The 22,862-nt window shown below is 40.0% G+C and overlaps 1 protein-coding gene across 4 annotated transcripts in view; it reads left to right on the forward strand.

The window, feature by feature from the left end:
* Positions 1-22,862, forward strand: part of ppp2r5eb (protein phosphatase 2, regulatory subunit B', epsilon isoform b) — a 47,716-nt gene that overhangs the window by 6,609 nt on the left and 18,245 nt on the right. For 3 of the 4 annotated variants that reach the window (XM_005728586.2, XM_005728587.2, XM_005728585.2), the window contains exon 2: positions 3,980-4,140. In XM_005728586.2, the coding sequence (XP_005728643.1) occupies positions 3,980-4,140 (161 nt within the window). Of the gene's footprint in view, positions 1-3,979; positions 4,141-13,852; positions 13,995-22,862 lie in introns of those variants that run through there. The other variant, XM_005728588.1, reaches the window with a different exon arrangement.

The following is a 22,862-nucleotide window of genomic DNA, read 5'->3' on the forward strand; positions in this document are numbered from 1 at the left end:
AATTTGGAAGCCCATGTCCTTGGGAGGACTCTGCCTTTTCTCCTGCTGACTGGCTCATTTTAATGTAAACAAACATATAGTCAGTCTGTAATGACAGTATGCTGTAAATGTGTACAAACTGTCCTAAACACTGACATCTTCAATCTAATGCTCAGCAGAAAGATAAGAGGACTGTGGTTTTGAGGCTGTTTTACCATATCTTCTTATATTCACAGTTGGCACTCTTGATTTTTATCTTCTTCCTCTTGTAGTTATATTGCATCAGTGCTGACAGTTTCATCACAGAGAACCACAGATGTACATGTTGCTTGTCTACAGTCATTATAACTACTATAGATTCTTTACTATGACGGACAGTAAGCGGTGCATCCTCAGGGAGCTTTTGAAAGGCTTCGACTATCCATATGAATGATGTGCGTATGTACGTGTTTGTACTGAAGTCCAAGCCTGTAGTAACTCTCCTCGCTCTGTTGTATACAAGGCTTGGTGGGCATGTTGTATGACAGCCTTTTGACTTTGACAGAACATTTGCTGCCAGCACAGACCGCAGCCTGCAGCATCTCATTCATGTCTTATTATATAAGGATTTTTGTTAGCACTCTAATTTATGTCCTCTCAGCCACCCCATGCCATCCAGGTCAGTTAGTGATCAGGCTCTTTGTCCTCTCCTGAAATCAGAGTCCAGTTAGCTTCCTAATGTCCTGAATAAACTAAAAATATTAGCCTCATGCTAACTAGCAGAGGCCAGTTTTGTTGTGGCTTGTGGTTGATATTGAGCTTTGTATTTTTCCCATGTACAGTACTGTTGCAAGAAGGAAGTGGGAGTACTAATGAAATATGGTCAGTTAAAGGCAAACACACTCATATCTGACTAAATAGTTGTACTTTTCACATCTTTGATTAAATTAATTTCTATCTTTGTCTACGGGCTGAATTCCTGAGTTCTCAAAGAACAAGCTTTAACAGCAACAACCTCTATCCTGTGATTACTTATTACTAGTGGTGCAACCGATCAAAAATCTCACGGTTCGGATTGGATCACGGTTTTAAGTCACAGATTGGATCAATTGGATCAAGAGAAAAAATTAACATTTACTTATTCACTTATTGAAGTATTTTTTGCCTGTTAAAAACATTCAACTCAAGACTCATTCCACGCAGTTATTAAAAAAAAAAAAATTATGATACAGTATAGGGCAGTATAGGGCTTTGTATCTACCACTCAATTCAATTCAGTTTTATTTATAAAGCGCCAAATCACAAAAACAGTCGCCTCAAGGCGCTTTATATTGTAAGGTAGACCCTACAATAATACATACCGCTCATTATATCGCACTCCGCTGTGATATAATGAGCTGTCATGGTCACGTAGCTTTCCGTTGCCCTGGAGGTCTGCCCATTTGTAGTAGTTAGGGCAACAGAAGATGCCTGGGACGGTTCAGCCATAACTTTAAACTGTTCCTGCTCGTACATGCTTGAAACGATCTTGCCACTAAAGTGGACGCGCAACAGGATATCATAGCGTGTCTCAAGCACGTTCATCATAGTTTAAACCCCTTGTTTTGCACAACGGAATACGGCCTCCTGTCTGCAGCTAAACACCCCAGTAGCTTTTGTAATGACTTTAGCCCGGTCGGACTGGGCAGTAAAGGGCTGCTTAAATACCGCAACTTCCTCTGCTCCTCCACTTGGACGGCTAGCGCTGGCCATAACTATCGCTTGACAGACCCACCACGCACACCATACACATACTTTTTTTTCCTTCTTTTTCGAATCTTCGGATCACGTGCGTTCCGAACCGTGGAGTGGGATCGGTTCGGATTACGGATCAACCGTGATCCGTTGCACCACTACTTATTACACTGGCGCAACAACGTTGAATCGTTTTTCTTCCAAAAAAATGTTTTTCCTGGATGTCTTGAGTGGTCCTTTTTAAGTCATGCTATAATACATGTAATTGGTCAGGGCCCAAAAGATGAGTTCATGACTTCATGCTCCTTCTAAGGTTATTCGAAACTTGTTGTGATGGTTCACATGTTGTCAGGATTCACACTTTATGGGGACACTGTGACAACTCAGGCTTCTAATCACTGTGTTTCCTTTAATTTAGGTTAAGATTAAGATCAGAACACAGTTCAGTTCACAGAAGTTGAGAAACTTTTCTATGCAACCGGGATGTTGTGTTTTGGTGTCTCTGTTCCTTCATTGGTATCTGAAGCAGAGTCTGCCAGCGTCCCCCTGGATGACCTGGAAGAAGGAGGGTTTATTTGAGCTTTTTGGTTATTTTGCACCAGAAAGCATCATGTTGCAAGAACTTAAAAAATGGATCATGTCTTTAGTTTTTGGCCGAATTTGAATCATTGTCAGTTTTACAGTTTTCTTCTCAGCCTCTGCCAGAGCAGCACATTTTTTGAAACTATTGTTTTTTCTTCGGACATTCCAGGCTGTCCATGCGCGCATTTGTTTTTTTTAAATGGATGTTTCATTGGTTTTGTTTGTATTTTTATAGGTTGTTAGCGAACTACCTGAACAACTGAATTGGCTAGTACACCAGCCTAACTGACACTAATGAAAATCTTAGCATGTTAGCTTGGTGTATGTATGAATATTTACTTGTTTGCAGAGTTAGGGTATCGTGCTTATATCAAAGGATGACAGCAGATCTTTGAGCAGTGTGCATCATAGATGCTAATGTAACCAGAGGACCACAAAAACAGGGTTAGTTTGCAGATGTGAAACTTTGAGAAAAAGTTTAGCCCCATAAGAGGTTTAAAAAAAATAAAATAAATATATATACATAACATCACCACACCCACATTTGTGGCCACCCTACAGATCTGTACCTCTGACAGCCAAAAACAAATCCTGAGTGTGCTCTTCCAAACATGTGCTCCTGGGTGTGGTGCAGAAAAGTAGTCTCAAGTGTGACTTCTGCTGCGGCTTGTTTTTGTTGCTTGAGAAGTTAGTTTGTTAGATTCTTTTTTTAATTGTTATTTTAACATGCAATCAGCAGCCAGCACACACAGCAGTTGACATTTCCTCAGCTTCCTCCGACTGTGTCAATAGCTCGCAGCTGCAGAACCAGCTCCATTGTTGTCGGTGCTGCTGTGTATGTGTGTGTGTGGGTTTTGTGTGTTGTTTTTTTTTTTTTAAAGTTGTGTGTGTGTTTGAGATACTTTGATGGTCTTCTGGCAGGTAGGAGTGCCGCTTGTTTGTGTACTGTAACCATGCTTGAACTGAAGTCTAAAGTGTCTCCTATGCTGGGAAAATGAGGCTGTCTGCTTTGGCTGCAGGAAAATGAACTCGTAGAGAGCTAAAACTGTAACAGGGGATGTTGTTTTTTTTCTTTTTTTTTCTATTTGCATGCGCTTACTATCAAAAAAAAAAAAGAACTCTTGACCTGCATGACCTTAGTGCACGAACACGCTCGCACACAAAAACTTGTAAATGTGCTTCCTGTGCCTTAAATTCAAACTGGAATGAGAATGCTTAATTTAAAGCCAATACTGGCATTACACTAATATAGGTTGTTTTTATATATGTGTGTGTGTTTGTTACTTTTAAAAATAAGATGGGCTTATTTGATCTCTTATATGATTTTAAAGATTTTCTTTTTTGCTTTCCATGCTGAAATTCTTGGAATAATTCAGAGCTTGAGAGAAATGATTTCTGGACAAATCACTACATTTCATTAACAAACCAGTAAATTTGAAAATAATTTCGAGCGATGTCAACACACTGAAGCACATGGCTATCAACACAAGCTCGTGCAATTGGCTGAGAAGTGAGAGGAGGAGTGAGCGGTGACGGCACCAGCAGCATGATGACTGACATTAAAAATGATCACAAATAAAGTGTTATGAAATGTAACTGTCCTATGAAAAAGTGTTGTGGTTAATCACTTTTGCTTTCTAAATTTGGAGCTTTCTGAACACGTCTAATGTGACTTCATCCCCCCCCCCCGTGTCTCTCTCAACAGGGCTATGTCCTCGGCAGCCACCACAGCTCCCTCTGTGGACAAAGTGGACGGATTTTCACGGAAGTCTGTCAGGAAGGCCAAGCAGAAGCGGTCGCAGAGTTCGTCCCAGTTCCGCTCTCAGGGCAAACCTATAGAGCTCACGCCCTTGCCCCTGCTCAAGGGTAAGTAGAAACACATGTTTGCATGTATGTGAGAGAAATCTGTGGTTTGTGGGGTGAGAGGCACAAGGGATGATGACCAAATCAAATACAAGTAACATCTAAAAGGCCCCTCTAGCTTTGCTTCTGTTAATCTAATTGTACTGAATTTGAACCCTGGTTCACTGACTCAGTTTCATTGCGTGTAATGTACACAAAAGTGTTATTATATTCAGACATTTTCATATTTCACAAGTATATTTTTTCAAAATTAATGACTAAATTAATGTAACATAAATGTCTGGATATAGGCTAGTCTAGCATTAATCAATCAGCTGAAATAACAGCTGTGATGAGCACTCGAAATCAACATAAACTAATGCTGAAGATCCAACAGTTGATAAATCATGACTGGAATATTATTTTCACCACTATATAAGCTAACTGGATGTGCTTTGCCTCTATATCTGTTACACTAGTCAGAGGCTCTTTCAGGGACTTCCTCTTTTTCACATTTTTATGTGTTAAATGATTTGATGACAATGCCACATTAGCAAATAGCCTCCATAAACGCACACAGTTTGCAGTATTTTTTGCAAAGAAATGGGGGATAAAATGTGCACGTGTACTCTTTGATGAAATGATACTAATGTTCTGAACATACAGCAGAGAAATTAAATGAAAGTAGGCTATCGATCACATCACACAGGTATTCAACTAATACCAATAACAATGATGGTATTCATAGCATTGATCATTTGTATCAATCTGCCCACCCCAAGTGAAAACTAAGCCAGCAAATGGCAAATTTCCCCCATTATGCTTAAGCGGCTACAGCAGTAATTACTCAGAATACAGATTTGTTCTGATTAGTTAAAATCAAGCTGAGCAGAGCAGATGATAGTTATGTGTAAACCCATGAAGTTTGATATTTAGGTAAGTAAAATGTCTTAAATGTGAAGTGGAGATTCATTCGTGGTAGTGTTAAAGTTCTCTTCAGGGTTTTCAGGGCTTTGGGTGTGCCCCCCCCCCCCCCCCGCCTCTGGAAAAATTGGGGTGTTCTAAAACCTTTGACCAGTAGTGTATCTGACAGAAAATAAGCAACTGCATGATGTTTTCACTTGTGAATAATTTGTGTGGACACCGTTTCTACCTTAAGTGCACAACACAGGCTTGTAAAAGGGGGACCTTCCAGGGGCTTTAAGCATAGATGGCTCATTAAAACAGAAAGTTTTTTGTTTTTTTTTAAATCATGACACTCACCTTCAATTTGTGTTTTGTCTCTGCCCATTGATGGCAAATTTAGTAGCATTGCTCTGTATAGTCTGGTTGGTTTAGTTCTGTTTGAATGCAGCTGCTTTTCTATGCCAACTATTCTCTGTATGCGAGTGTTTTATTAGTGACATGTCTAGACAGGCAGATCATTTTGATGATTGCAGAGAGCAGGTTGGTGCTAGAGGACGACCTGTACAAGTTATACAAGACCCATTCTAAAATTTACTGTGGTATTAAGACAGTCCACCTTAAAAATAATCTTATTTTATTGTCACAAGTAGTCATGGATTACTCAGTTGCTCTGCCCAATTCTGCTCAGGTCAGCTGGTTGTTGAGTTTGTGGGTTTTAAAGCATGTGTCTTACCAAGAGGGAAGTGGCCTCTGTTTGGCATGCTGTGTGACATCAACAGTCATAACAGAGTTGAAGGGTGTTTCCCCCGTCTCTTCTTTACTTTGAGTTTTCATTCATTATAAGTTTGCGATACCATTATATCAGCAAATGTCTAATACTGGCTAAAAAAATCAGTCTAGAGATGTTCTCATTAAATGCAAGATGTATGTGAGGAATAAGAAGATCATAGGTTAAAATATGAGGAATCTTCTGATTCCTCAAATGGTTTAATAATAATATACCCTAAGCTTGTTCTTGTTATATGTAGCTATTTGGCTGTCATGATGAAATGGACTTAACATTTGAACTGCCTTGAACAGAGATTGGCTCCTCACATTTTGTTTAAGCAAGAGGTTTTTTCAAGTTTAAAGTTGGAAACATGGATACATTTTCAGTTATCATAGAACCGCTGAGAAAGTCCAGAGGCTCAGGTTAGGAGGAACTGGCAAAGATCGATTTAAACGGATCTACACTCATATGTATGTTTTTGATCATGCCGCATTATAAGGGCATTTTCTCTAAATTGTTCGATAAAGAGTCTCAGTGTATTAATAAGTAATGGAATGTGTTCAAACGTCACATCTCATATAACTTTAACCTGCATTGTGACATGCTAAGTGAATAAGGCATCTGTGCTATGTAGCTGGGTGTAGTAATACACAATGTGTTACACTGACGTTTCACCTGAGTAAATACAACAGTGTGGTGGTGTGGTTTGGTAGTGACAGCAGGAATGCTGTCAGACAGAAACCAGACAGATCCTCCTCCTCTCTGAGACTGAGGGAAAGTCACTTCATAGCTCCATCTCAGGATGCAGGAAGAGGCAGAAGTGACTGATGAAGGCAGCTGAAGATAACAGTAGGCTCTCTTGTCTTAAAACTATGTTAAGGTCATCGTCTATTACACATTAAACTAACAAGTTACTACACTTGGTGCACTGAGTTAATCATAATCTCTGTGCTAACTGTCAAATGGTTCTGTTCTCTTATCTCATAGAAGCTTATATTCAGTGACACCTGTGCTGTCTGTGCTGTATATGTAGACTCTGTCAGCACACAGCAACACGCTTGATCTCCAAACCTGTGTTGATTACTGTGGTTTCCATGAGCTGCAGATATTATTAGTAAAGAGGTATAGTCTGTCTGCTAAAGAGAGAAGCAAAAACATCAGGGTAGTTCTAAATGTTTCAAAGAAATGCAGAACTAAATTTAATAGAAAGCCATGCTTCATTTCCTTTTTTGGAAAAGCAGAACAGCAAATCCACCTGGACAATGATAATATTAGGAAATAAAAAACAAGAAACAGAGCAGGTAAGAGTGCTTCAGGTGAGGTCGCAGACTAAACTTCACCTTGGTATACCCTTGGTTTTTTAGTGTGCTTTATGAATAAAGCTTCTTCTTCTTCTTCTTCTTCTTCTTCTTCTTATAATAATAATAATAATAATAATAATAATAATAATAATAATAATAATAAAACATGCTGAAGGTGGGACACATGACGTCCACTCAGTCGCCATGAATTCACGGTGGGAGTTACCCTCTCTGGAATACATCGGAAGTCACACAGACTTTGAACTAGGGACGTGGTGGTTAGAGGAGACTGTTGATGTGTAGAAACAGCTTCAGTGATAAATACAATTAGAACCATAGTGTGTGGAACCACAGTTATGGTGTCAGAGAGGAATCCCCCTTCTCAAGTGTTTTTGTGCAGTGAAGCCGTTAAAAAGTAGCAAGTGTACAGCGGATCATATTTCCTGTACTGTTTTTGCAAAAGGCTCTGCTTTCTTCTTCAAAAGGTTGCTTTCAGGAAATTCTGTCCTGTTGTCCTCCCAGTAAACCACCACTGCAAAAAATGCTGGAATCATCTGATAGAGTAGGTTGATAATTAAACAGCAGCACCACTCAGTGTGACCTCAGGTCCTCGAGTACGTGGTTGATACGATTAGTGATTTAAACCATACCCAGTAACCTGTGAGTCAGTTTCTTTTTTTAAAAGTGACAACCCAGATGCAATTTGTTCTTTAAACAGTCATAAATTCTTTGGGATTTACAGTGACAATTAAATATCAAATGCTTTTACAATTAAACCTGTCCTTACCAATGATGTCCTTATTGACTTGATCAGTCTTTTAATATTTTGTATCTCCTCAAAGAGAGTCACATCCAGTACTTACTTTAGATTTATCAAAATGTTTTAACACTGACGTGCATGTTTAGCTCTGATACTGACAGCGTAGTTGCCACAGTAATAATTATGACGCGTTTTCACCGTCTGTTTAAAACACTTCTCAGGTTTTTGGCTTTTCCTCGACATTTTGCAGCAACGTTTCAAAGAGCTGGAAAGTAAATAAACAGCAGACAGAAATGAGGCAGGTCGAATTGTATTGCGTTTCACGCATGCGCAGTACTGAAACGTAAGCGTTTTCACCTGTTTCAGTGTGGATGAACAGCTCTATGAAAACGATAGTGTGGACGCGGAGCGTTTTCAGACGTATACGCCGTTTTCAAATATATGTGGGCTAGTGCAGACATAGCTTAATAGTGACCAATGAAGTGTATGTAAACAGCTAACAGTGGTTTATTTTACAGTCTTACTGTATTTATTTGTGGTTCAGTGACTGAGCCGGCACACCGTCCGTCTTTTTCAACACTTCCATGGTTCAGTTTCACACGTTCACTTTGCATTCACACACATCCACACATTTCCCACCTCCTCAGTACAATCACAGTCTGCTGCTCCTGACCACTGCCTCAGCAGCTCCACTGGAGCTCCACTTTTAGCCCCGGACGGTCTCTTTACCTATTATGGATTTGAATTTTTGCTGTTATTCATTTTCTCCTGCCTCTATACTGGATTCTCTTCAGAATCTCTTTAAGCACAGACTCATGGGAAAATTAAAAAGAAAAAAAAAAGTTTCAGTAACATGGACCTCCTGAGGTTTGCACCAATTCAATTCAGTTTTATTTATGTTTTATTTATATAATACAAATCACAACAACAGTTGCCTCAAGGTGCTTTATATTGTAAGGTAAAGACCCTGCAATAGTAGACAGAAACCTCTGCATTAAACACGTGTCTGTGTAAAAAGATTGTTTTTATACTGATTCTTAATGCAGCCGATTACACAGACTTTGTAATTTCACTGGACAAATTTCTTTCTTTCTTTCTTTTCTTTTTTGGGCAGTTCAGCAATGCGCTCGCTGTGTGGCCTTTACTTTTACAAATCCGTCCAGTTTATATATTTATATTTTTTGTGCCTTATCTGTCTCTATTGCCCTCTTCATTGTCCCTCGATAACACCCAGTGGAAAAAGGTCAGCACAGATACAGTCAAATCACACTGATTTTGAAAGTCAATCCACAGTCAGAAGTATCCATGTCCTCCTGTTTTCGCTCTTTGATGATGATTATGATGGATCCATATACTGGCTCCAAGCTCACACATTAACTTTAAAGCACACACAGAAGTCCGGGTGTGAACCCGTGTGCGCGCCCTGACACGTCTGTGCTGCAAGTGTCGGTTATATGTGCAGGCATGATGTGAAACTAGGGCTTTGCAGATTTTAATTTATTATGAATGTCAGCACAACGACAGTATTAATTGAATGTATCAATGGGCTCAACCCTGCGATGTGATCAAGCTGTTCTGTGCCGGGAACACATTTTAATGTTGCCATTCTGTTCCCAGCCCTGATCGCCTCCTTCATACGCTTGACAAGCATTAGCCAGTTAGCACAAGTATTGGCTTTAAAGGAAATTTCAACAATTAAGCTTGCTATTTAGACCCATCAGTCAGTGACTCCTGTTTCATTCAGATGTCACTCTTGCACCACATTTTGTGAAAAATGGTTTGGGCAAGTATGTGAGCCTCATGTTTGCTGTTAGCTTGTAAAGACTAAAGACCATTTGCAAGTCCCTGAGCATCCACGTGTGTCTGCGTAAAATAACATGCGTAACATTTCATAATCAGAAGGTAGGCTTAAGGGTCTTAACGTCTGCATGCCTGCTTGTTTGTTTTAAAAAAATGATTGCATGAACTTGTCTGCAGAGACTTTTCATTACGTTGCACCCCAGGCAGTGTAAGTAGAACAGGAATAACAGCTCGGCCATCGTGCCTTTAGCAGTCCCTGTCCGCAACACAGTATAATTAAGACTTATTGTGACAGTTTTAGTGACTTGACACAGTTTTGCTTAACTGTTGACTGTGGCTGTTTTTACACATTGTACATACTGAATGAGTCTTAATGTAGTTGGAATCCACTGAAATTAAAAAAAAAAAGCTTTAAATTGTTAGTTTACATAGACTTTAAGGAATGGTTCAGCACTTTGTGATTTGTCAGCATTACCTGATTGAAAGAACACATCGAAGAGGTTTCAGACCAGCTTTACTGTCAGCATTGGTGTATAGAGCACACTGATGACACTCGTGTGCCCTTTGGTTCACCGTGAGCTGGTGTCTACATGCAAACATACAGCTGCGTTGAGTTTGGAGAGAACCCGGACGGTCTCATTTATTTCCCAGGATTTGGATCCATCTGATCACAAGACGACTGCACCAACCTCTGAGCCTCCCTCCACTCCCATATATGTCCACTTAAACCAAGTGAAAGAACAAGGATTAAGTTTGTCTCTTCCACTTGTCTGTTTTGAACTTTACACTATAAACAGCAGGCCCTCTGTGACGAATACCAAAAGCCTAGTGTTAAGGCACCAACCAGTAAAATTGAGTTAATACATGAAATCAGTCATTGAAGACAAACAGAGCCAGCGTCAGATGATCATAATGCATTTGTGGCCTCCAGGTGGCGAACACAATGACTGACATGTGTTGGCCCCGCTCCTTGTGTGTGTGTGTGTGTGTGTGTCTGTGTGTGTGTGTGTGTTTAATTACTGACATGCACTTCTACCTCTAATCTCTCTGCAGTATATAACTGCCAGGAAGAGGTGTGCTGGGCAACTATGCTGTATTTTATTAACTGGCTTACAGAGTTCACACCATGACTCAAACCATTTGGGAGTGTTTTAGACCAGCATTCAGAGAAAGAACTGGGGCATATATATTATACATTTGTATACATTTCTAGTGTTTTAAAGATTATTCTGTCTTTTTATGTTGTAGTTTTTGATTGTTTTAGTTGCCTTGAAGACATGTCTCCTATTTGTTTGAAGTTTGAAATTCCTGCTACTTGATTTTTCATGATTTTCTCTTCTTTTCACATCCTTCGTGTAGTCTTGTGGGGTGCGTATTTTATGATTCATTTCCTACGTTTCTTGTTTATTTCTATAAGCTCTCTATATTTACTTCCTGCCTTGAGGTGTACATGTGTGTAGCAGAGGTGGGCGTTAATCTGGTCTAGTGTATTCTGACTTTAGAGGTTTAGCAGACTGCAAAAGCACATCATCAGGATGCACAAATCATATCGTATTCCCTCTCCATTTCCTTCTCCTGCTCCTTTTTGTGGGTCAGTCGCAGGCACAGGTCAGACTTGAGCCAGAAGTGACAAGCAGGGTCTTGATGAGGCACGGTGGATTACATAAATCCAGTCGTTGGCAGCAGGCTCATTCCTGGATATTTAGAGGAAGACAAGTAAGACACTGTCTCCTCAAGGGAATCCTGGGGAGGAGGGGAAAGGATGACGCACACTGCCAGGAATTTTCACAATAAACCCGGTGAATGACACCACCCCGTCTTCTGCAGGTATACACATTTCTCGGTATTGTAATGATTAACAGGATCACGAGAATGTGTGCACCGTGTACACCACATCCGACATGAATAAAAATAAAAATGTCATATTTTTACATTTTTAAAAAGATCCCCTGTTCGATCCCGAGAGGAGACGCATATTCCTTTGGGTTTTGCTTCAAGAATGGCATCCGCTGTAAAAATGCCAGATCAAACATGCGGAGATACCCGCTGTGACGGCCCCTTGTGAATAAGGAAGCAGCTGAATGTAGCTGCTTCTTCAGATTTTCACATAGCAAAATGTTAAAAATAAAAATCAACGCCTCCCTTCAAGCTGTATAGTTAATTGATGATGTAGTTTGGCGTATCTTTGTGTAGAACAAATAACTGAGCGTCTGTGTTCAGGGTGTATGCTATATTTACCAAATTAAACAAATGTATACTGGAGAAACTCAGTAACAGTAATGTTGTGTTTGACGTGTACAAACATGCCATTCTTCACCCTGCGTGCTAACATTGTTGGCTTTTTGATGTCTGAAAATAATAACTTGTTATTGACATTAAGTCTAATAATTAATAGAACAATCTTTGGGTATATATGCTATATCATAAATGATTTTAGCTTATTAGTTAACAAACAGTAACCGCCAAATGTGACTGGGTGAACTATACACTCAAAACCGTGCAAGCTGAATAAAGTGTAACTGAAGAAGCCTGCATAGGCTCAGTGTCCTGATTTGGAATGGGTGCATGTGCAGTTACAGCTTGTACTCTGTAGACAGTGGAGGTCGTTGGTTTCATTCTTTTAATTAGCAAAACATCCCAAAAAAGACTGAGAATGATGCTGCTTTCGGCTCCTCAGCTTCCACTTGGCAGACTGCCCTTTAGCAAGGAGCTAAATCTTCCCAAACAAGACTGCATTTGTACTACACATCTCCCAGGCTGGGCTGCATAACTGTGAATGCGAAGCAAAAATGTAAAAAATGACGACCCAGCCGGGTTCTTCTGAATCAATAGAGTTTAAATAGAAAGCCAACTGCTCCCTCCTCTAAAAGATTGAAATGAAAATTGGAAACGGTACACGGCTCGTGCTCTCTGCAGACCTCTGGGGACTTTAAGAGTTTCAGCTTGCTGCTACTTGTGCTTGTGCGTAGTAAAAGTTTTCTCCAACGTGATAAACATTCACAAGAGGAAGGCAGAAAAAAAATTGCCAGCACGATCCCCACTTACTGTCAGAGTTGGCATAGCAACAAAATCATCCCTTTAGCTGGATGCATCCAGCGTGCAAGTTACACAGTTAAAGGATACTGCTGTGACATTGTAAATATGCACAGAATTATATAATCTAATTTACATTCCTGTTACAGTTGGCTACATTCATTTAAGGAGGCAGGATGAATAAGCAGAGGCAGAGAGTGGTGATCAGCCTGGTGGGTCACCTGCAGGAAGGCATAAGAGTCCTCTAATGTTATGTTGTTGGGGAAAGGAGCTAGTTAGAGACGCTGAAACTTTAATACATTCACCTTTTCCTGAGAGCTAAAATGACTAAGGATGTCCTGATTCATGAATTGATATTTACTGTGCTGACTGCCTTCAATCCATCGGCAGATAAGATTGAGATTTAAACGAACCAGTGACTGATTTTTATGTCTTTTGTCTCATCAGTTTTATTCTGGTTAAGTGATTATTTTCAGTCAGTCTGAGCACAAAAAGGACCTTTCACCTGCTGTTTTAACACTTGCCCGTGCCTGTTGAGCTTAGTCCATGAAGTAGAATTACTACAGCAGATCTGAAGCCCTCTAACTGCTGTGTAGAGAGAATTCCTTTAGGATTCAGGATTCCTTTCCCACTCCTGCACGTTGTCCTTTTCCTCTTCCCAGCTCTCGTGTAGGTGCTTTCCTCTCATGCCACGCTGATGTCTTATAGTCAGCTCCTTCTAATTACAGCTGCTGTAGTAGAAATAGGAAAAACTATAACAATAGAAGCCTTTTAATGGCTATATCTGGTTTTGACAGCAACCGCAGGCTAACGTGGGCTATATTCTCCTGTGGTTGAACGTGTCCTTGACATTTTCAAACCAAATTAGGTTCCCCTCATGTCTTAAGCTCATGTCCACTTCGCGTAGGAGGACTGGTCTGTCTCTGACCTATCCTTGGACAGCAGTCTTTAAAGGAAAAAAAATAAATAAAAAGAGAGAAAAAATTAAAAGGAGATGTAGAATTCTGCACAACCCTCCACTAGCTCTCTTTGTGGCTGCCTCTGTTCTCTATTCGGCCAATGAATCCCACCAACGTGCTGCCTCGTCCCCCACCACTCACGTCCTCTCCTCAGAAGAAACCCGAGCTGCGAGGTGTCTCTTTACATTTTTTTTTTTCAGCCCGACTCGGTACAGACGAGCCACAACAAGAGCACGGGTCCCCCAAAACTTCTGTTGTCCACATGTTCGACTCAGACCAGCTCACATAGTGACGTCCATGACTGCCGGTTTCTGCTGTTGGTTCCTAATAGGGAGAGGAAACCTGATTAAGTGAGTGACAGTTTTATGTGTGAGTATTGTGTGGGAGTGCATAGTTGCTAGCCCATGAGCATTGAGTGTTAAAGTTAGCCTCTGCTGTCAAGGGCTGTTGCCGATACCAGCCGGCCTAGCCTGTCATGTGTGTGTGAGACAGACGGAAAGGTAGACTTAAAATGGAATGGGAATGGTAACAGAAGATGAGTGTTTTTGCTGGCTGAAAGGAGAATGGAAAGTTCGCTGGTGGAAGGAGGACATTTTATCCTGAAAGTGAAAACATTCTTCTACAGGTTGTGGAATGTTTGAGTTTGTAGCATAGCAGGTGTTAGCTGTGCTGCTGCACTTCCATCTGCATTATTGTTAAGCTTAGGTCAGTGCACATGTATAATATTTACAGATGTGGATTGTTCAATAACATTTTTAGTGGCTAAATAAGAGTTTAGTTTGTAAAGTGTTGAACTAGCAGAACACTTCAGATATCAACATACTGTATAACTGAATAGTGTTGCATTTTAAGGCCATACTATCCAACACTGGTCTAATAAATGTGGGTAGCACATCAAGTATGATACATGTAGACTATACCATGATAAGTCTACCTACTGGATCATTGCCAGGGCCACAGCTGGTAGTCCTCCATTACATGCTATACTCCCCTTGGCTCGGCTATAACAGCTGGAGGATATAAAGAAGTGATCCCCTGGCACATCTTAGTTCAAGTCTGAAACATTTTTTGTCTTTATCACCTCTATCTCTTCTGTTTCTTTCATTCTTTCTTTTTTGGCTAGCGATATAACCCTGATTCTTTCACATTGGTCATCCTAAAATCGGATGGCATCAAAACTTAATGGACTTGTGGTAGTTTTGTGTATAACTCCAGCAAACTTAATAAACCAATTACTTGACTTTCTTGATCCTGTAACTGTCAAAAAAGGCACTAATCATTGTTTTGATGTTGTGTTGAGGTTTCTCTTGTTACTTGGTAGTAGAAATGGTACTACACACATGTAGTATTAACATTTCATAACCTGCCTTTTGAACTTGGCCTATCAAAAAGTGCTGATGGAATTCCTGACGTGGCTGTTGTGTTTTTGGAAAACACTGCAGCAGCGGGTAGCGAGAGAGCTTAAGGTGAGGGATGGGTACCTCCTGTCTTGTGCTGTGTTAGTGTTAACAGCTGTTGGAATTCCCGCTATGTGAGATCTACAAGCATCCTGGCCCTCTAACCTAGACTCGTGAAGAGCATCTTTGTCTGAACCATCCCAGGTGATCGTCCCTGCTGCTGCTGCTGCTTCTGCTGCTGCCTCAGAGAGCAGATTTTAGTTTTCAGGCTTTGACTTGATGCTCCCAAAACAGAGTCTTACTCAAGGAAACTTTGATATGACACATCAGCTGTCAGCCGGTCCAAATAGTTGACCTTTCAGTTATGTGAAATACTGCTGCTACACTGAATACTGATGTCTTGAGATGGATTAATTGCCTTCTAAATGATAGATACATTTATTTTTTTGGATTATTTATTTAGGTAACACTTTCATTTTATATTAATGAATTGACCATGGCTTGATGCTTGATGCTAACTGCATTGAATAGCCCATAACCTACCTACCGCTTTAGGTACTATTCATTCAGAGGTAGTTTAAAACATTGTTATGCATATTTAGCTGCTATTTCAAAATGAAATTCATTATGCACAAGCATTATTAGCAGGGATGAGCAGGGATAGAAACCTTTATGCACACTGTGATAGCTATATGTCATGTATACAAGTTGAACTCTGCAGGGTCTGCAAACCTAACCTCAGAGGGGTAATAGGCTGCACTGCTGTTCCATTTATCCTTTTCTTATATCTGTAGTAGAAGTTGCATTTGTTTTACAATGAAATATATTTCAGGCATTTTGTACCTGTGACACAGTGCTATCAGAGTGATTGAGTGAAAGTGACTAGGGCTTCCATGGCCCTGCCATCTGTTGTGTTGTTGGCTGCAGCAGTTGGGAGCAAAGTTTACCCAGGACAAGTGCATGTGTTAATGATTGACAGCGTCCTGGCGCCTTGCAGGAACTCTTATATGAGACCTGAGAACACAGAGATAGGGGCACAGGGAGTTTGTATCTGGGTCATGAATATATATTTATGTTCAGGTTTTTCCATTACACCAGTCCTACCCTGCTACCTGTACTGTATGTACAACTTTATTTCGGGAAGATATGTAAATCCAAATCATGTAAATCCTTTGCAAACAAGGAAACATCAGAATGTATTAGATCACATAATGTCTGATTGTAGTTCTGTTTTTGGTTTTGTTTTGTTGAAAAGAAATGATTTTGATCATTTGATTGGTGATCTCAACATCATTGCCCCCACCTTTCATTCATGCATGCTGTATTCTGGCATTGGACCATAAGAGAGGAATCTTTGCTGCTGAGCTCAGTGAGCTGTTAGAAATGCCCTCTGTAAGTAGAAGATTAAGAATAACTAGTAAAGGTGACCCAGCTAATATGAACAAAGCTGTATGAACTATTTGCACGCTCTAGATTGTGGGTAAAAAGGGGAATAAGCTAAAGTCAGCAAGCCCTCCAGAAATGATCTAAAGGAGAAAATTGGACTGCCCTTTGGTATGAATATCACAATCAACTCATTTAAATTTAGACTACTATTCTCACCTACTGAGTATGATTATGCAATGGTCACTGAGTGGTTATATCCCTTTATTCTGATGCAATGTACATTTATTTTGTTGATTAGAAAAATCCCATACATCTGCAGATTGTTTTGAGTCCTACTTTCCACGTTGCTTGTTTAGATTGTTTGTACGCACATTCTGCCAGTCATCGTCTGAAATACAAACCCTACACTCATTCTTCCATTTAGATTTCAATTTATTAGTTCATTTTTCCCCCATTCATAATGTTAGTAAGAAGTTTGTTCCTGCTCATTATTGGTTTTACTGTTTAATAAGGATGGGAATTGATAAGAATTTCGCAATTCCAGTTCCATTATTGATATCACTTATCGATTCCATTCATTTTTGATTCCCTTATTGATTGTCATTGTGCATGCTGAAGGTATTTCCCCTCTTGGTTGTGATCATTACTGGGGTCATTACTCAAAAAAGTAATTATTACACAGAACACATTTCTTAAAAGTAATGCAGTACAATACTTAATTACACCCAGGTTAAAGACTTTGTTATACTACTGTTTGTTACGTTACTTTCATGTTACTTGGTAAAATGATCTGAAACACACATTACCATAATTGCTATTTAACAATATAAACCTGCAGGCTACAGCCCCACACACCAACACAAATTCCTATCCTAATGAGGACACAAATATGATCTTTCTTTTAGTGTTTATGAACACAAAGCAAAGATGGAAACCAACACAAAGAGACTTCAAAATGATCGTCCCCGTGATTCTACTGCAAACACATGAACAGGTAGAAATAGAGGCTGCAGCTTGATTAGTCAACAGTTTGTTACCTGTTGAAGTTCAGCAGCAGCTCACTTTATCACAGTGCTGGGCTGCGGTCAGCATTAACTCAGCTTTAACATCCTTCTGCCTTCTTGGCTAGCTTAGCCTTAGCATGCTGTCTGTGCACGTGCTTGTAAAAAGCTGAAGTTGTGTTAACAGTACGATGCATCTTTGTTCTGGAGCAGGCTTTATTTTACCATAAAGCTCCCACCCTTTTATGCAATAAAAATAAAAGTAATGTCCATATCCACTGTTTTCCTCCACTGACACACAAACTGAAATCATCTGATTGCAGCGAGAGTGCACGAACCGATAAGCGGGATTGATATACAGGCAGACTAACGATTCCAAGGAATTGGTCTACTGAGAACCAGTTCTCTACAAGAACAAGTCATTGATTCCCATCCTTACTATTAAAGTACGTTGTATTTCTAAAGTACCTGAGCCGTAACTTTATATGAATTTCCTGGAAGAAGTGCAGTTCTCCATCTGACGAAACTGAACGCTAGGAATCGATACCAATCTAATTTCAATATTTAAACCTCCCATCAGTTCTCACTGTGACCATTCTGTGACCTTTGGTTTTAGCTCCCAGTGTGCTGTCTATATAGAGTTTTCTTTCCCATTAATGGCATGTGTAGTTGTGAAATTCATGTGCTTTATAGCTTCAGTAAGTTCTAAATCTTCTCAGCAGAAACATGAGTTTGGGAATGGTAACCTTTGTTGTGGTTACAAACAACAAAAAGATAAACAAATCTTCTGTTCAAGGTCTCTGACCATTGTTCCTTTTAGCTTCGCATCATCCCTTATTAACTGTGCTAGGGGTTCAGTGTACAAAGCAAATGGAGTAGGGCTAAGTGGGCATCCGTGCTGGCAACCCCTCTCTGGGTTTCTATTCTGATTGAGGTGCCTGCTAATTTTAATTCTGGTATTTGGCAAGTTTTACAAAGTTTTGATGCATTTAATAAACTAAATGGGGCCTGGATGCTATCCCAGCTGTCTCAGGGAGAGAGGCCTTTTGCCATCTTTACTAATTACTGTAATATTTTCCTAATTCACCTGATCAATTATCCAAGGTCTTCCTGTACCTAAATTGGTCTCTATATATTTAAAAAATTTTGTGTGTGGTATAATTGAAATGATCGCCTCCCTCCATGTCATTGGTGCCTCATTTTCCTTCAGAATGTGATAAGAAGTACCGGAATTATCTGATCCTTAAACCACATGTACCATTTGACAGGAAAGCTGTCCGTATAGTGAAATGTCAGGGAGGTATGTCCAAAAAGAAAAGGAGACTGCCCATTTGCCATTCTATACAGGTGAAACTAAGGAACATTTCAGTTCTGCATTGAAAGTGTAATTGCTTTAAGCAGCAGCACTTTGAACCATTTCAGCCTTTGTTTGATTTGGTTGCCATGGTTACAGTGGCCCTTTAACTTGAGTTGCGTTCATTTCAGCCCAGCATCGTGATCATCTGTTAGTTGGTGGTGAATCAGCTTCCTGTTGAGGTTGGGATTGACAGCTGATGTTGCTGGGTCACGTCTGTCCTGGTTTGAAGACCAAAACCGAACAGATGTTATGACAGTGAGCATTTATCATCTCATCTCACGTTAATCCTTTATGTAATGTTTAACCTCTTTGGCTCATGGGCCCTGTATTGACAGCAGTGAATGCTGGGAAAGGGGAGACTGAAAACACACAGTTCCTTTTTGAATTTAAACAGTTGTATAAATATTTTGTTTGCTGAAGTTTGAAGCCAGATTTGACATTGCCTTGGGGTAACTGGCACTACTATTAGTGGGTAGCAGTCAGGTGGTAAGGTTAGAATTTGGTATAAACAACATGAAAGCGTGGATCCATCCATCCCAGCGCAGACTGCTGGTGGTGTTGTAATGGTGTGGGTGGATTTTTTCTTGGCACAGTTTGAGCTTCTTAGTACCGTTTGAGCATCATTTAGACACAGCCTATCTGAGTATTGTTGCTGACCATGTCCATCCATTTATGACTACAGTGCCCTCATCCCCTAGAACTGTAGAAAACTGCGTCATGGATTTGTAGCTGACAAATTTGCAGCATCTTCATGATGCTATCAAGTCAGCATGAATCATCAAAGCTACTTTAGCAGAGTGCAAGAGTAAAATTATAGATCTGAAAATGAACATAAAAGGTCCCCTTAAACTAGCAGTTTCTTCTATTTTTGTTTGCAAAGAGAGTATTTTGCAAAACAATACAGGCTTGGCAATGTTAAAAGCTTAGTATTTGAGCACTTTATCCACTTAGTTGTCCTCTTTTTGGAGATGACAAAGTGAAAATTGTCATTTTTTTGTAGAGCTGCTGATGAGGCATAGTTAATCCCTGTTTTCTCCTCTCTCACTGGCTATTTGTTCTCAATTGCTAAAAGGGGATGGGGCCGAAAAATTATGGAGAGAAATTAGCCTGAAAACGGTTGCAAATGTGAACGATATGATTCCCAAGCTCAAACTACGACTTACAACTCTGTGCAATGATTTGTGTGTAACTTTTGTGGAGTCACACGTGGTCAGATTGCTTTGTATTTGTGTGTGGATTGAAGCATGCACGTGTGACTCCTCCAAAGTTACACACAGTTGTAAATCTTAGCTAATGCTTGTGAATCCCATTGCACACATTTGCAACCCTTTTCAGGCGAATCTCTCTCCATAAAGAATCAACACCTTTTTATCAGCGTAAATAACATTAATTGAAAGCCACAATCAGAAGCAAGAAGTGCAAAGGCCACACCCAAAGCATCCCTCCATCAGAGGGTATGTCTGCCTTTACTCCTTATCTGCAGTCCTGACTGTTTATACCTTTATGACTGTTGTTTGCGTTGGTAGAAGACAAAGTGTGTGTGTACATAGAGCGCTCTCTCTCTTTCACAGGACTAATTCTGCAAATTAACCTTCGTACTATGCCCATGTGCTGCAGCCGCTTGTGCTTGCTCTCACTCTTACTCTCTCTCTCCTGCTGTAACTCAAGCCTGTTCACCCGGTCACACACATTGACTGCTTTTAGAGATGAGGGACTTTCCCATTTACACTGTGTGTGTCTGTGTGAGTGTACTCTTCTTAAAGAGTGTGCCGCCTGGTCACCTGATACTTTTCTATGATTCCCCTCCTAGATTTGTACTTCCACTAAAGTCTCTCCTGTACTGCACGGACGATAGTATAATCTAAAAGATGGTGAAGGATAGCATTGAGACACTTAGCATTTCAATAGTCTCCTCAAATTTTATTGGCGCGCTAAATTGTGCTAAAATCGATATTACATTTTCATTCATATCAGAGTGAGGGGGTGAGATAGTTTTCCCCACACATTTTTATTGTGTTTTCGTTTGTATTTATTTTTATTCTTGTTCCAAAGGATTTCTTCACCAAAGGCTTAGATTCAGTCTTGTTCTTTGTTTCCAAACCTGCCGCTGTCTTAAAGCCTTAGTTTTCTGTGTATATTTATCCCAGTAGCCGTGCCCCACTTTGTATTTATACCCCGTCAACATGCGGAGTTCACCCGCAGGCCACACGGAAACAGTTGACTGCTTCAGCTCAACTTCACTTGTTCCAAGGACAGACGTCATCACTCACATGATTAGCTGTGGGCACAAACATTATATTTTCCCTTGTTAGTCTTAATATCTCGGTTCGTTCATGTTATTAATGAGGAAATGACTGTTTGCTTTTGAAATCACCTTTGCTAAATGCTAAAATTCCCCTGTTTCATTCACCCACCACCCTAAATTTAATGATGAGATGCTGTTGTAATGTGAAAGGCATGCCATGCTTTGGTAGATGGAGAAAAAAAAAAACAACACTTTTTGTGCCCTGCTTGCTTCCACTGCAGAGTCACTATTTTTGCCAACTCATTAGAGCATGCGTTTCAGAATTTCTGCTAAATGGCTGAATGATAAGCTTACTAAACAACAGATTTTACAAGCTTTTTTTTAAAATAGACAATTACAAATGTAAGCTGCTGGATTCTGACCCTTCATTCAATAGGTTCATGCTGTTATGTAATTAGCCTGACTTATAGGATTTCCTGCAGCGAGACATCCAACTGCTCTCTCGTGCTGTGAGTTAAGTTTTTTTCCACCATTAATTAAGCAGCACCGACTTCTCTCTTCCTCTGCCAGGGAGCCCAGATGAGAGTCTCTTCCAAAGCTGAGAAACGGAACAGAACTAAGAGGGCAGGGAGGAGGAGGAGAAAATCAGGGTGAGGCTGAAGCCAGAGTGGTGCATCAGTGTTTCCGCAGGCCAGAGCCGCGCTCATAAAGTATCTCAGAATAGTTTCGTTGATATGAGAGCAGTTTGCTTTGCAAGAAGTTGTGAAGCTTTTCTAGTTCTGTGACCTAGTGTCTACCATCATGCTTGATGGTCTTTCAAGGACACAGAGTTAAAGTCTGTGAGGTTTCTAAAGAAATTGCTCTAAAACACGACATTAGATCTTTGAGTCAGAAAGATTCATTTGGACAATTGAATATGACAGTGTTACTCCAGACTGATACCACTGAAACATTGGATTATGAAGTTCACATCTGTATTGTGGAGTGTTCAAAACCTCTGTCTAATATTCTTATTGTGGCTGAAGGTCTGTTTGTCTAATGATGTCTGCGTGAAGTTGTGAGTCAAATGGAAACAGAAAGGAGTGCAGCAAATATGTTCACCCTGCTATAAATCTTACAGTTTATTTAACTAATAAACACCTCTCAGGCTACTTAAGTAATCTAGAAGCTGACAACACAAATGACTTCGGGTGCAGTGCTTGTTTTTGCCTTTGCTGATAATCTGAGAGAGTTTATTATTTTGTCATTTAGACTGAGGCTGAATAATGAAGTGATAATGAAGTTGGTTAGAAGCTTTGGCAGCACTTAGTATGAGGATTTTTCACTCAGATGGAATAAATGGTTGAATTAGAGAAATAAAATCTTAGCATATCAATCTCTATTGATTTACGTTTGTCAAGATTTCATTATGGACGATTACTTCTTACAGCGCCTTTTTAGATGGTGTAACAGGGACGGTCATGTAATGTTGTATTTAACATTGTATTGCATGCATCTAATAGATCACGTTCTTCGTCTGTGTTAGACTTGCAGAGAAGCTGTGAGTGTTTGTGCATTAGGGTTTCCTTTCTTTTTTTTCCTGGTCCCTGTATGCTGGTCAGTGTACTTCAATCCCACCTACAAAGCTTGAAATAAGTTTGGCTAATCCATGGGCACCAACTGTTTTGACTTATATTTGATAGCCAGTATTAATTTCTAAAAGTGCCCCAAAGTTTTCTCGATTTGCAAGTCTTAACCACAAATGTAAACCAAGCTGTTCTTGACCTAAGCATCATAAAGGTATTGAAGCTACCAGACATAGCAAGTCTAGATATATAAGAAAAAACAGAATA

This window comes from Pundamilia nyererei, unplaced genomic scaffold, assembly GCF_000239375.1.
Source record: "Pundamilia nyererei isolate P.nyererei 1_Seehausen unplaced genomic scaffold, PunNye1.0 scaffold00029, whole genome shotgun sequence".
Taxonomy (NCBI): Eukaryota; Metazoa; Chordata; class Actinopteri; order Cichliformes; family Cichlidae; genus Pundamilia; species Pundamilia nyererei.